Source organism: Pristiophorus japonicus, chromosome 19, assembly GCF_044704955.1.
Source record: "Pristiophorus japonicus isolate sPriJap1 chromosome 19, sPriJap1.hap1, whole genome shotgun sequence".
In the NCBI taxonomy this organism is placed as follows: domain Eukaryota; kingdom Metazoa; phylum Chordata; class Chondrichthyes; family Pristiophoridae; genus Pristiophorus; species Pristiophorus japonicus.
In genome coordinates this window covers 63,797,790-63,811,646 of record NC_091995.1, presented here as the reverse complement: position 1 = coordinate 63,811,646, position 13,857 = coordinate 63,797,790, and the positions used below count along the sequence as shown (strand labels likewise).

The following is a 13,857-nucleotide window of genomic DNA, read 5'->3' as shown; positions in this document are numbered from 1 at the left end:
GCTTCACCCTGTCCGTAACCCATGGTGTATCTGAACTGGGAGTGCTGGCTGTATAAGGCTTGAGCCCGAGATCCGCAAACACCCTACTTCAGATAAACAGCCCTCACACTGGGAAAAATGTGAAACACAATTAATTGAGCGGCTGTTTGTTTCACTCACGATTGGAAGAAAAGCCTTTTATTGATTTTGATTTAAGAACTGAAAAGCAATCGAAAATTCTTATTAACATGAATTGACGGTGTCTATCAGAACAAGCGAAATGTTGTCAAAACTGGTTTACCGCTGGATTTATTGACGGTTCTGTTGATGATCTTTAAGGGGATTGCTTCATGCCCGACCACACAGGAGTAGGAAGCGCCGCTGGCCCACTCCTTGGCTGCAATGGCTAGCAGGCTGTATATGAAGAAGGATCTGCTGCCGATCTCCGCCATCGCCTCGGTGTTCTTGTAGTTGTGGGATTCAACCGGCTTGCCATTGACGGTCCACTTGATGAAGATGTCTCGGTGAGAGAAACCTCCCACTAAGCAGGTGAGGCTGACCAAGCTCTGAGCGGAGACTTCTTCTGCCGAGAGTAGGAGGACAGACACGGCCGGTTCCCATGGATGTTTCGCTGTAGAACAGTTACAACAAAGGCCAATGAACTGGACTGTTCCAGAGACAATGGGAGAATTTTAACCCAATAAAGCGGGCGGGTTGGGGGCGAGGGCGTGGTTAAATTGGAAAAATCGGAATCTCGACCTCATCATGCCCACTTCCGGGTGTAATATTATATTTGAATAATATATTTAAATGAGGCTGGAATCCTCTACTTTAACTTCCATTTGATGTTTAACTGTCGCTGGTGTGGTTTGACACACTGTGTAAATCTCTGCAGTTATAGCGAGGCGGGGAGTACTGCACCCAGGTGGTAATTGGCATTACTCCTAAATCCTGCATCCAGGATCCCTGCCTAACCCACACCCCCGCGATCCGAGACCTCCTCACTCGGCTTCCAGTCCTCCCGTTCTCCCGGGTGGCCTATGAGCCCCCCGCCCCCAACTCGCCTAACCCATTTAAATTCAGCTAATTTTCGGTGGTTACATGTGAGAGAAATGCGTTGAATTTTAACACTTTTCCTTTTTCTCTTTTAAGCATCTCTGGTTTTCCATCCCGCAGTAGAGGGAATATAATCTTTCTCTCTGAAATCTTGAAGGGTTGAACTGGAAAATTACATAGAATGTACTGCAGAGAACGAGGAGATTTGGCCAACTGGTCTATGCCATAGTTTATGCTCCACACAAGCCTCCTCCTGACTCACTTCATCTAATCCTAATAACATCCCTTTCTATTCCTTAGTCGCTCATGGACTTATCCAGCTTCCCCTTAAATGCATAAACAGGTCCCAGAGTGCTGACTTCGTGAAATTACCAACCTGAATGATCAGAGTAGCACATTAAACACTTTATGTAATGAAATGGCCCTTGCACATGTACCGGATATAGTCAGAGTGTTGTTACAATCTCCCCGCTCACCCTTTTTCTTGTGGATGGAATCTCTGATAGGAGTCGGCATATCCTGATGGCTCACCACGCAGTAGAACTTATCCCCACTCAGCCAGTCTTGTGTTGAGATGTTTGATAGGAGTCGGCATATCCTGATGGATCACCACGCAGTAGAACTTATCCCCACTCAGCCAGTCTTGTGTTGAGATGTTTAAGTTGCTGATCACGCTGTTGGGATTCTGTCTGGGTTGGACGGTAATCTCTGATTTCAAAGCCTCCTTTTCTCGGGTCCAGGACACGGTGAGTCCATAAGGAGCGTCAGACACGACGCAGGTTAAGGTCACCGTCGCCTCCAATAAGACCTGTTCCAGTGACGGTGGGCGAAGAGTGATTTTTGAATCGCCACATGCGCCATCTTCTGCGAAACAGGAATGAAAGTCAGGAGAAGGTGCATCTTCAGAATCAGGACACCAGTATTTAGCCATAACTCTTTCAAGGGGAATAAATCACTTTTGAAATATCAACCTCTCACTGTTGCTTAACCACCGTCGTTATTGTAATGGCCACGAATTGGCAACGATTCAGGAAGATGCGTAACATTTCCTGTGTATTTGCAGCCAGAGCCACCTGTAATGGGCTGTGAAGCAATTGTGTTGGGCACTGAATAGCGCTCTTTCTGAAATCTCTTGCTCCATTACGTCCGTCTACAGACCCTCGCACCCAAGCGCATCTCCGCTGGTTCTAATAGCTGAAGCCCGAATAGCCTGAAGGTGAAAAGCACTACACCAACATTTCACTGGCTCAAAACCAGTGTCAAATGCATTTCAGGATTTATGGGGCAACAGGTAACCAAGTTAATTTTCTGCTCTCTTGCTGAGATTTTTGTTGCTGTGAAAATGTGAAGGAACCAGTCACAGCCCCCGTCAGAGGAGAAGTGCAATGCTGGCAGAATGGTGTTCCAAGGGATCTTTTGTGCTGGGGTATTATTTGTAATGGTGTGAGGTAGTTTTTCAGTTTCTGTCATTACTGAGCATTTATCATGTCTGGCGAGAGAGAATTAGAATGAAATACGACCTCAGGGCATTAATAGCAACATTGTAACAGGAGGAGGTAATTCAGCCCATCCATCCTGTCCCGCCATCCAGTTAGATCATGGCTGATCTACACTCAACACCATCCTCCCGCCTAGGTTCAGTAGCCCTTGATAATCTTGCCTAACAAAAATATCTCATTCTCAGTTTTCAAATCTTCAAATGAAATCCAGGATCAGCAGATTTTGGGGAGGGAAATCAAAACTTGTTCGATTAGTCCTGTGAATAAATCCTTCGTGGCATCCCCTCTGCACGGCCTCGCTCTAATTTTAAGGTTATGCTACTTGTTCTGGATTCTCCCACCAAAGGAAATATGTTTTCTATATCTAGTCGATCAACTCCATTTATCAAGTTAAACACCTTACTTGGATCAGCTCTTAATGTTCTATACTCGTCTTCTCATCAGTTTACTTTTTTAGCCTCGGTATCGTTCGGGTAAACCTGCACTTTACCGTCTCCAAGGCCAGTATATCCTTCCTGAGGGGGGAGCCCAGAAGTGGGCTCAGTGCTCTGAATAGGGTAGATGCCCATTCTAGCAGTGTGTTCCTGGACAGTTAAAAGTAAAGGGTTCCAGACTCCTACTGCCACTCCGTATATGATCAGCCAATCAGGATAATCCTGAGACTAAGGATACTTCACTAATTGCCTGAAATCAGAGCAGGGGGACAGCTTCTTTGGCGATGTTATTAAATCCTGAACAACGAGGAATCTTCAACCAGAAGATCGTGGTTTGAAGTCTTCCTCCAGACACTTGATCACAAACTGGGGGGATGGTGCACTATCGGAGGTGCCGGTTTTCAGATCAGGTGTTAAACCACGGATCCATCTGGCCTCTCAGGTGGACGTAAAAGATCCCCTGGAACTATTTCAAAGAAACGCATAGGACTTCTCTCGGGTGTCCTGAGATTATTTATCCCTCAAAAAACAGCACTAAACAAAAAAAATCTGGACATTATCACACTGCTGTTTGTGGGAGCTTGCTGTGCACAAATTGACTGCCGCACATTGTACATTACAACTGTGACCACATTTCCCCACTTAATTTATTAGCTGGCAAGCGCTTTGGATCAGTTTGAGGTCGCTAAAGGCGTTGTAAAAAGTCAAGTTTGTTCGCAAGAATACACAAACTGCATGATTGGAAATTATGAAAAGTTCTGTGCTTTTTACTAATTCCAATTAAAGTCCTGACTGAGATCAGCGCTCAGAATGGTCTGGAAACTCTCGGGATTGTGTCTCTTACCCTGAGATCTGGTGAAGCTATGGCTTTGTGTGACCCCTTCATGAGTGACCTGGCAGGTGTAGACCGAGCCGGTGAACCAGTCCCCGGCAGGGACTGTCAGCCAACCGACCACCGAGAAGTTCCCGTTCACCTCAAATACGGGCGAGGTGACGAAGCCCGAATCCAGAAATTGTCCACAATTCAACCAATTCATGGTCAGTGACTTTGGCCGAAAATCGGTGATTGAACACACGGCGCTTGCATATCTGCTGCTGGTGATTTGTTCAGTGGAACTCAGCGTGAGGAGAACAGTTGGAGGAACGATGTCCGGTTCTGGATATTCAAGAGAAGACATATTATTGACAGTGATTGCAAAATAAATGATTAAAAAATGCAAAGTGTCCTTATATTTTTACAGGTTCTTTGCTTGCAGAATAATACTAACCTAACATTTAAAGAGAGCAGTACTGTGCACAGTATTCTAAATCTAATATGGAGACCAGAACTGTGCATAATATACTAAGTGTGATATAGGGACCGGAACTTTACACAGTATTCTAAGTGTGATATGGAGACCAAAACTGTATACCGTATTCTAAGTATGTGCTGGAGACTAGAATTGTACACCGTATTCTAAGTGTGATATGGAGACCAAGCTTTACACAATATTCTAAGTGTGATATAGAGACAAGAAATGTGCGGTATTCTAAATGTGATATGGAAACCAGAACTGTGCACAGTATTGTAAGTGTCATATGGAGAACGGAACTGTATTCAGTACTCTAAGTGTGATATAGGGACCAGAACGATGCACAGTATTCTAAGGATGATAAGGAGACCAGAACTGTGCACAGTAATCTAAGTGTGATATAGAGAGCAGAACTGTACACAGTATTCTCAGTGTGATATGGAGATCAGAACTGTATACATTACTCTAAGTGTGATTTGGAGACCAGAACGGTACATAATACTCTAAGTGTGATATGATGACAAAAATTGTACACGGTATTCTAAATATGAGATGGAGATCAAAACTATACACAGTACTCTAAGTGTGATATGGGGACCATAACTGTGAAGAGTATTCTAAGTATGATATGGAAACCGGAACTGTATTCAGTACTCTAAGTGTGATATGGGGACCATAACTGCGCAGAATATTCTAAAATGATATGGAGACCTGAACTCTACTCAGTACTCTAAGTGTGATATGGAGACCATAACTGCGCAGAATATTCTAAGTGTGATATGGAGACCGGAGCTGTGCAGAGTATTCTAAGTATGATATGGAAACCAGAACTTTGCACAGCATTCTAATTGTGATATGGAGACCGGAACTGTACGCAGTTCTACAAGTGTGCTATGGGGACCATAACTGCGCAGAATATTCTAAGTATGATATGGAGACCTGAACTGTACACAGTACTCTCAGTGTGATATGGAGATCAGAACTGTATGCATTACTCTAAATGTGATATGGAGACCAGAACTGTACACAGTACTCTTAGTGTGATATGGGGATCATAACTGGACAGAATATTCTAATATGATATGGAGACCGGAACTGTACTCAGTATTCTAAGTGTGATATGGAAATCGAACTTTGCACAGTATTCTCAGTATGATATGGAGATCGGAACTGTTCAGAATATTCTAAGTATGATATGGAAACCAGAACTGTGCACAGTATTCTAATTGTGATATGGAGACCAGAACTGTACTCAGTACTCTAATTGTGATATGGGGACTCTAAGTATTCAGATTATTCTATGTATAATATGGAAACCCGAACTGTGCACTATTCTAAATGTGATATGGAGAGCAGAACTGTGCAGTATTCTAAGTGTGATATAGAGGGCAGAACGCTGCACAGTATTCTAAGTTTGATATAGAGACAAGAACTGTGCAGTACTCTAAGTGTGATATGGAAACCAGAACTCTGCACAGTATTCCAAGTGTCAAATGGAGGCGGAACTGTATTCAGTACTCTAATGTGATATGGAGACCAGACTGTACACATTACTCTAAGTGTGGTTTAACCAAGTTTCTATACAATTTGACGATACCTTCTCACATTATCACAGTTTGCCCTGTATCCCACATCACTAACCTGACATAGTGATGACCCAGACAGACCCACCACGTCGAACCTCAAAGTAGATTGTGCTGATCCCCACCTCTGACTCCGTGATGGTAAGCTGGCTGCTCAAAGTGTAGGTTCCCTTCTTGTTGAGCACTGACGGGTAGGTCTTCAATCCAGTGGTGATCAGCTCTTTATCTTTCCTCCAGGAAAAGTTGGTGATTTCGTGGGAGTAGTCAATCACCAAACAGCCGTACGTGACCGAGCCTTCGGTGCTGGGTTGTCCACAGGGGAGCAGAGTGTACAGGGTGGGAGAAGACGGTGTTACTGGAAAAGTATGGCCCCTTAAACAAGTTAGACTCTGCAATCCTTGCTTATAAAAGAACTACACAACTCAAAATTTAACTGCAGAATAAACTAATTCCACCATTTTCCCATCAAAGATTAACGGGCATTTGAGCTTCTGTCAATTCCATCATAAGCACCTGTCGATGCCCTGGTCAGGATCAAACCTCTCGATCTCCAAGCTCTATTTCATTACACAACAAGAATCTTTACACATCTCCTCAATAAAGAATCCTTCATTGCATCATACAATAGAAGAGCAGAGACCTGTTCCTGCTGTTTCGGCCAGCATTTATTTCTCAATCAGCACCACTTCTGGTCCTTCATTTAATTGCAGTTTGGTGAAATTTGCTCTTTGCACATTGACTGCGGCATATCCCTACAAAACAACAGTTAATGCACTTCAAAAGTAACAGCGGAATTCCTGCTTAGTGAATTAGCAAAAAACCCTCAAAACTTGACTATCACAGAATTCCACAGGGGACATTTCCACAATCAAGTTTCTAAGATTGAAGCTGTAGATGAATGGAGATTGAGTCGAATCTCTCCCTTTCGTTCTCAGCATTTGAGGGAGAGCAATGCCTTTCAGCGCATTGTGATCAGCGCTACAACCCATTCTCTTGAATGGACGTCTCTTGAGTTTCCTCCTCCCTCCCACTTAATTAATAATGCGAATTAAATCCCATTCCGAAATCCGCATAATTGGAAGTTTCTCCGTAAATGTCCCATTTCGTTTTCCATTGTTGTTCTCGCTATATAAAACTTACCTGGACTTGGGTATCGGGAGTACAAATTCGAACTGCGAAGATGATGCAGATCCTGGCAACGTAACCAATAGTGAGCAGGATAATAACACAATTCATGAGGAGACAGACAGACCAGTGACATGGGCCGGCACATGGCAGGTGCAATTCGATGGGGATAATTGAGAAGCGCTCCACTTTGGGTGGAACATAGCGGGGCAGTATAATCTAAATATTTGTAACTCTTTCGACGGGTTACAAAAAAAATTATCTGGATGTCCATATTCACAAATCTTTGAAGGTGACAGGGCAAGCTGATAAAGGCTGTTATGAAAGAGTATGGGATACTTGACTTTGTAAATAGGGACATTGACTACAAAAACAAGGCGGTTATGCTAAACCTTTGTAAATCACGGGTAAGGCCTCAGCTGGAGTATTGTGTACAATTCTGGCAACACAAATTAGGAAGGATGTCAACCCCATGGAGACTGTATAGGGGAGGCTTTTACCAGGATGATACCAGGGATGGGGTTTTCAGTTATGTGGCGAGATTGGAGAAGCTCGGATGTTCTCCTTAGAGCGGAGGTTAAGATGAGACCTAGGAGAGATATTCAACATTATGTAACGTTTTGATAGAACAAGGAGGGAGAAACTGTTTCCGCTGGAAGGTAGGTGGTTAACCAAAGGTCACAGATTTAAAATAATTGGCAAAAGATCAAAAGGGGAAATTGGGGTGATTTTTTCACACAGAGGGTTGCTAATTTCAGGAATGCACCAGGCAGCTCGTCATATACTTCAGGAGGACACATTTGCACGTTTACAAGGAAAACCCTGGGGCGTTGGACTAACTTGGACAGCTCTTTCAGAGCCGGCACAGGTGCGATGGCCGAATGGCCTCTTTCAATGCTGTGAGATGCTATCATTCCACACGAGTCAGTGGGAATAGTTCTTCTTGATTTAATGGAAGGAATCGCTTCATATTTTGGACACCACTACCTGATCTACTTTTATTGTTCATTATAATGAAAGAGGATATTTAAAGTAAAGGGATGTTATAAATCTGATGCAACTCATTCAATCGGATGCTGTTATAAATGCTTAACGGTCATTGCAAATTACGACTTATTGCAGGTTGCCTCTATCACTTTAAATATTTCACAGAATTGCAGCTCAGGTACTGTGTGCTTTGTGTTGTGACGAGTTTGTCCCTGCATTCAAGGTTTACCTGGAAGAATTGGACAAAATAATGGTTTTAAACATGAGGTCCCCATGACGGTTAATTGAAGCGGGAGTCTCGACATTCTCCATTTAAATTGTGAAAATAACTTGCATCCTCTCAACAGCTCAGAACAAGCGATGCTTTCTGGAGCGTTAATTACTTCCTGAAGCTGTTTGCTCTGAAAGTGAGCTGAGGATCCGTCCAATCACGTCCAGTAATAGTCTGATGCTCAAAATGTTGAAACATTACTAACTTTGAAAATTGGGAATTTTTCAGAAAGAATGTAACTTTCAATGAATGTGCATTGTTTAATCTGGGCAATGGGACGATTTATTGTTTATCTGGCTCCTGCACTCACAGTTTATCTGATAGACGCAGATAACGGTTCCTTGAACACTGCCTGACAAGCACTGTCAGATCAGATACAACATGGAAAAGATAGAGCAAAGTTCCCGCTACGCTGCCGTGTGGGTCAGGGCAGATATAGCAAGGGTTGAACACAGAGTAATACGTTATCCATACTGTCCCCTCGAACATTGCCAGTTCGAGTATGGTGGAGATGTGCTATGAAATGTCTCCCCATATAATGCGTTATCAAATTTACCAGTTAGATTAAGCATAATTATACACAAAGAAAAGCGTCCCATACATTGTCCCATTAAAGCGTACAAGCTTAGCTATAGTGCTGATGAAATAGAAGATCAATCTATATTGAAGGTCCCAATTAAGCTCCACGTCCTTGTAAATGAGAGGTTAAATACTGAGTAAAGCTCCCTCTGCAATGTCCCATCAAACATTGCCAGATAAGATAAATCACCGGTTAGATGCAGAGTAAAGCTCCCTCTTCACTGTCATATCAACCACTCGCAAGACAGTTAAAGCATGGGTTAGAAACTAATTGAAGCTCATTCTACATTCTCCCCGTGGTGTTGCTGAACTAACTGCTCTTTTTAAATGTCTCAATCTGGGTTACTGAGCTAATTTCTGAGGCGACTCCTCACCCTTAAAGTCAATCATTCATGTTTCTCATATCTTAAATAACAGAGTCAAATGACACTCCGCGCAATACAGGATCACAACCCAGAAGGTTTACAAACAGTCAGGATGACTCCTGATTCTCCCACAATGAGCAGGCGCACAGAGACAGAATAAACACAAACGGTGCAACAATGGTGCTCCAGGCAGAGAGATCTGTTCAATCTGTTAATTTCAATGAAGCTGTTTGATTTCTAATTCATTTCTAGTCAATTTGCAATTACCTCAACTGTACGGACTCTTTGCAATTAACCTGATAACGATTTGAGAACCAATTCAACATCTAGCCATTTCTCCCTCTCCGTCGACAATCGTGTAAACCGTGTAAAAAATAATTTCCCTGAAAACAATTATCTGGAAATAATTCACATTCCACGGAAATTTGCTGCCCGTCACATGGGACTCAGTGACAGAGTAAGAATATCACAATCCAGGAGACATTTACTGTGAAACCTGATCATCCACTGATTTGATATATCTTCATCAGTAAATATAACCTGTAAAATCATCGAGGCAAAACATGAAGTTGATTCATTAACATCTGCAGCGACATCTTATCGAACTCAGCACGGCCAAGTTATAAATGCATTGTTTTCTAAATTAATTTAGGAATTAATTTAACATTCTCTCTAACCCTTGAGATGGTGCAATATCTAATACTGACCAGTATGCAACGCAATTGCAAGAGATAATTTATGTCTAATGAAATAGAACTGATTTTCCATTCTAAGTTAATGTTCATGTTAGTTGATTATTGAAAATAAACTGAGTGCCTGTTGGCACTCCCTCCTCCGAAGCACACGAACATGGAATTTTGAAATTAAATTAATGTACTTGAATTTCAGTCTTACTAATACAATTAATTAATAATAATTTTAAAACCTTTTTCTGCCTGGTAACTTGTGATATATTAAGGTTTACTTAACTTACCATAACAAGTCATCAATATTAAAATATTAAACACCATATTAATACATAAATACAATCAGAAAACACATTATTTTTACTTAAATCGAATTGCATTTGAACAATTGACAATAATCACGCAGTTCTAATACTGTCCCGCTCTCTACCGACACCTTTTTTGTACTCTGCATGTTTCTGCTATAGCATAACCTCCATCTATTCTCAGCGTACATTTCACATGATGGATTGAGGAGAGGACTATTTTAAAAAGTTCAATTTCTGGGCGGGATCACTACTCCGAGTGGCTGTAAACCGCTTGTTTACTAAAGCTGACTCTCGAACTGAAATATTCTCCTCAATCTTAACACACCAAAAAAGGTTTTATTTATTAAAACCCACTCGTGCAGTTTGCAGTCAGTAGCAGAGCCTCCGCTATTTAATAACACAAATACTTCCTTTATTCACACAATGCCCACAAATTAATTATTACATATATTCTGCTACTTCTTGAAAATAGTTTCCAGAATGGTTAGTGTAAAACTGGAAGATAACAATTCATTGAGACTATCTGCGGCACTGAAGCTGAATGAGCAAATGGAGGAGAGACTTTGTTCATCAATTTAGTATTAATAAGAGTTAAGCATAACTCTCAGATGTGATCTGGGCTTTGTCTACCGTCCTCTCCCGTATGCATCAGCGCTTTGGAGATAGAATGTTGTTTTAAATAGAAAATAACATGAACCTTTTCTAAGGAAATTAAACTGCTTGAATTTCAATGGATTATTTGTGTGACTCCAGCCATTTGCAGACTGAACATGCTTTGAATTTAAATATAATCACATGAACAATTATTTGACTGCCAGCGACGCCTGTCTCTCAGTCTTTGATCTTGCAAACTGTTTTAGAATAGTTTAGTGATAATTCTCTCGCTACCAAACAATACATAATATTGAAGGAATAACACATTTCGCTGCACAGTAAGGATTTCATACCCCAGCAGCGATATAAAATTGAGAAAATGCCATTTGCAACACGGCTTTAAGTTATAACTAAATGAACTATGTCATTCATCTGTGTAAACAGGAGGTAGCAAGTAATTGAAGACTCTAATCAAACTGAACACAGCGGTGGAATCAGTATGCTGTCAGTGGAATAATTGCAGGCATAATTAATAACTGTATCCAACCTCCAACAGTTTCCGCTCCCTTTAATGGAGCCCACTGTAGAGCAGGATATTGGAAGGTGAATATTAAGTAAATGGACATTGATATTATAGCATAGTTTTATAACATTGGGAGATATAATTGCATTATAATCAATTGGTTAATAGTAATTTATTTGAACTACAACATGAACACTTGTTAATAATGTAGCTGGTAATTACAGTTACATTTCACACAGTAAATATCAGCAGCTTAAGCATAGAATAATAGTTGAATATATAATTATCACTTCAATAATTGTTATGTTGAAATACCTTTCAATGGTGTCTGATTTCTAAAACTTTCCTGTTCTTTGCCTACAATCTTCTTTCAAACAGTTTCAAACACTATCGTGTGTGCATGCGATCACAAACCTGCTGCTGCCCGCTGTCAACGATATTAAACATTGTAGAAACGCCAAACAGTTTCACATATTCTAGGAATTCTGACTAACACAGGCACAAACTCTCCTCAGGAGACCAACACTAAATCACATCATTGAGGGGTGGAATCCCTAGACAGAATCTTTCATGGAGCAGACCCTTCATTCTATAAACACTTTCAGCAGAATCAAATGTATTTTTGGAAAATGTCTCATTACAGAATCAGCGAATCCGCCTAACACTGAAATAACTAATGATTGAATTCAACAGAATTATAAAATAATGACAGCAGAATTGTGATTAGACGGATCATGTTAAATACATAAATATTGATAATATAGCATATTTTAGTAATAATGGGTGATATGACTACATTATAATAATGTTTGTAATATTAATTTCAATCCGTTCCATCTGGAAATGTGTTAATTTTTCAGTTCTTAATTACAGTAACACTTCACGTATTGCATCTAAGCATTCGGGAACATTCGGTCAGTCGATGACAATGTAATTTTCACAAAAAGACGGTAAATTTCTAAAGATTATTTACTGAGCGCTAAGCTTTCTGTTTTGTGCCAACAATGTTCTTGCTAAACATTTATGCGCAATGTTTGCCATTCGATCAGAAAAAATGCAGCAATCAGAGGTCACCGAGATTAAACATTGAGGAAACGTCGAACAGTGCAACAACCGTTGGCTATTTAAAATATACCAAGCACACAGTCTCGTCAGCAGATAAACAGCAAATCACATCAACAACATTTTCCGTGGAGAAACAGTTAAATTTTATAATCACTTTGTAGCAGAATTACGTGGAATATTGAAAAGTCTCCATAGAGAATCCATCGAAACCAAGTATTAGTGAACGAAATAATTATTAACATAAACAGAAATATAAAATAAAGACAAAAATGCAACAGTTACTGAATGAGTGAATGTTCCTTACCTGCAGTCACCGTCACCATGGTCCCTTGTCCCCAGTAGTCGTAATAGCAGTCTCACAATGATAAGCATCCACACAAATATTGCATTCACTCTCTGCTCAGTGCTAACTCTCAACATTCACTTCAAATAGATATTGACTTCAAATAGACATTAATTTCTGATCAAGTTTACAATTTGCTAACAGTTTACACAACACAATAGAACATTAAGACAGTTTTAAACAGCTCCCTAAAGGTACCAAGTACAGTGAATCGAGCAACATGTCCAGCTCTGCAAATGCTGACACTGTTAACATTAAACAGGAGCACAAGCAAATCCTCCACTCAATACATGGGTTAGTGTGTTAGATTTTCACCTTGAATTATCTGTGTTAGTTTTGTAAGAAGCGATTTGTGGTCTTGTTCTGAACACTGCCGTCAATGTTGCATTTGAGACAATTACTGACCGTCAGGTTATGTTGTAAGTTGTTGAATTCCCCTTCGATCTGTTCTTGTACGGGTCCAGCACTTGTTCCTCTCGCTGTGGTCCCTTGTACAGTAATAGATGGTGGTGTCTTCGCTTCTTAGGTTCTTCATGTCCAACGCAAAGATGTTATTTGAAGTGGCTTTGGACGCATTAAATTGACTTTGAATCGCTGGGGCATAAACCTTGAGCCATGTTGCGGCACAGCTAACCAGCCACTCCAGCCCCTGTCCGGGAACCTGGCGGACCCAGACCATGGAGCTGCTACTGAGATCGAAGCCGCTGGTTTTACAGGTCAGCCTCAGGGAACCTTCGGGAATACTGGTCTCTGCATCGGGCCGAGTCAACACCACATCTGACTCGACATCTGTAAAAATAATCAAGAACACTGAGGATCAATCCTGGAGAAATGAATCCTGACTCTGTAACATTCCAGCGAGAGACTAACACTGAGAATGTAAAAGTGAGAGATTGGGCAATAAAAGCTACTGACGGGAGAAGAAAGCCAGCAACAGACCGAGAGCAATCGCCAACCTCATCCTACTGGCAATGTGTGGTAAATAATTCCGGCAAGAACTCACTGAGCAAACCCGCAACTGGACTGCTGTGTTGCCGGCAGTTAAATACCCGGGATATGGGGGCGAGCTTACAGGCACCGCCCATTCATTCCCTGATAGAAGCGGCTTCTGGACCCACGTCATACCTTCCACATCACCAAAAGAGTGGACTCACATCTGGAATGTAAA

At 41.3% G+C, this 13,857-nt stretch overlaps 1 gene segment (V, D, J or C); it reads right to left on the bottom strand.

Moving 5' to 3' along the window:
- Positions 1–245: 245 nt before the first annotated feature.
- Positions 246–13,650, bottom strand: LOC139230476 (Ig heavy chain C region-like). The segment is given in 8 exon segments: positions 246–610; positions 1,512–1,578; positions 1,646–1,899; positions 3,813–4,124; positions 5,902–6,198; positions 12,651–12,701; positions 13,146–13,478; positions 13,605–13,650. Coding segments are annotated over 8 exon segments (1,725 nt in total).
- Positions 13,651–13,857: the final 207 nt, after the last annotated feature.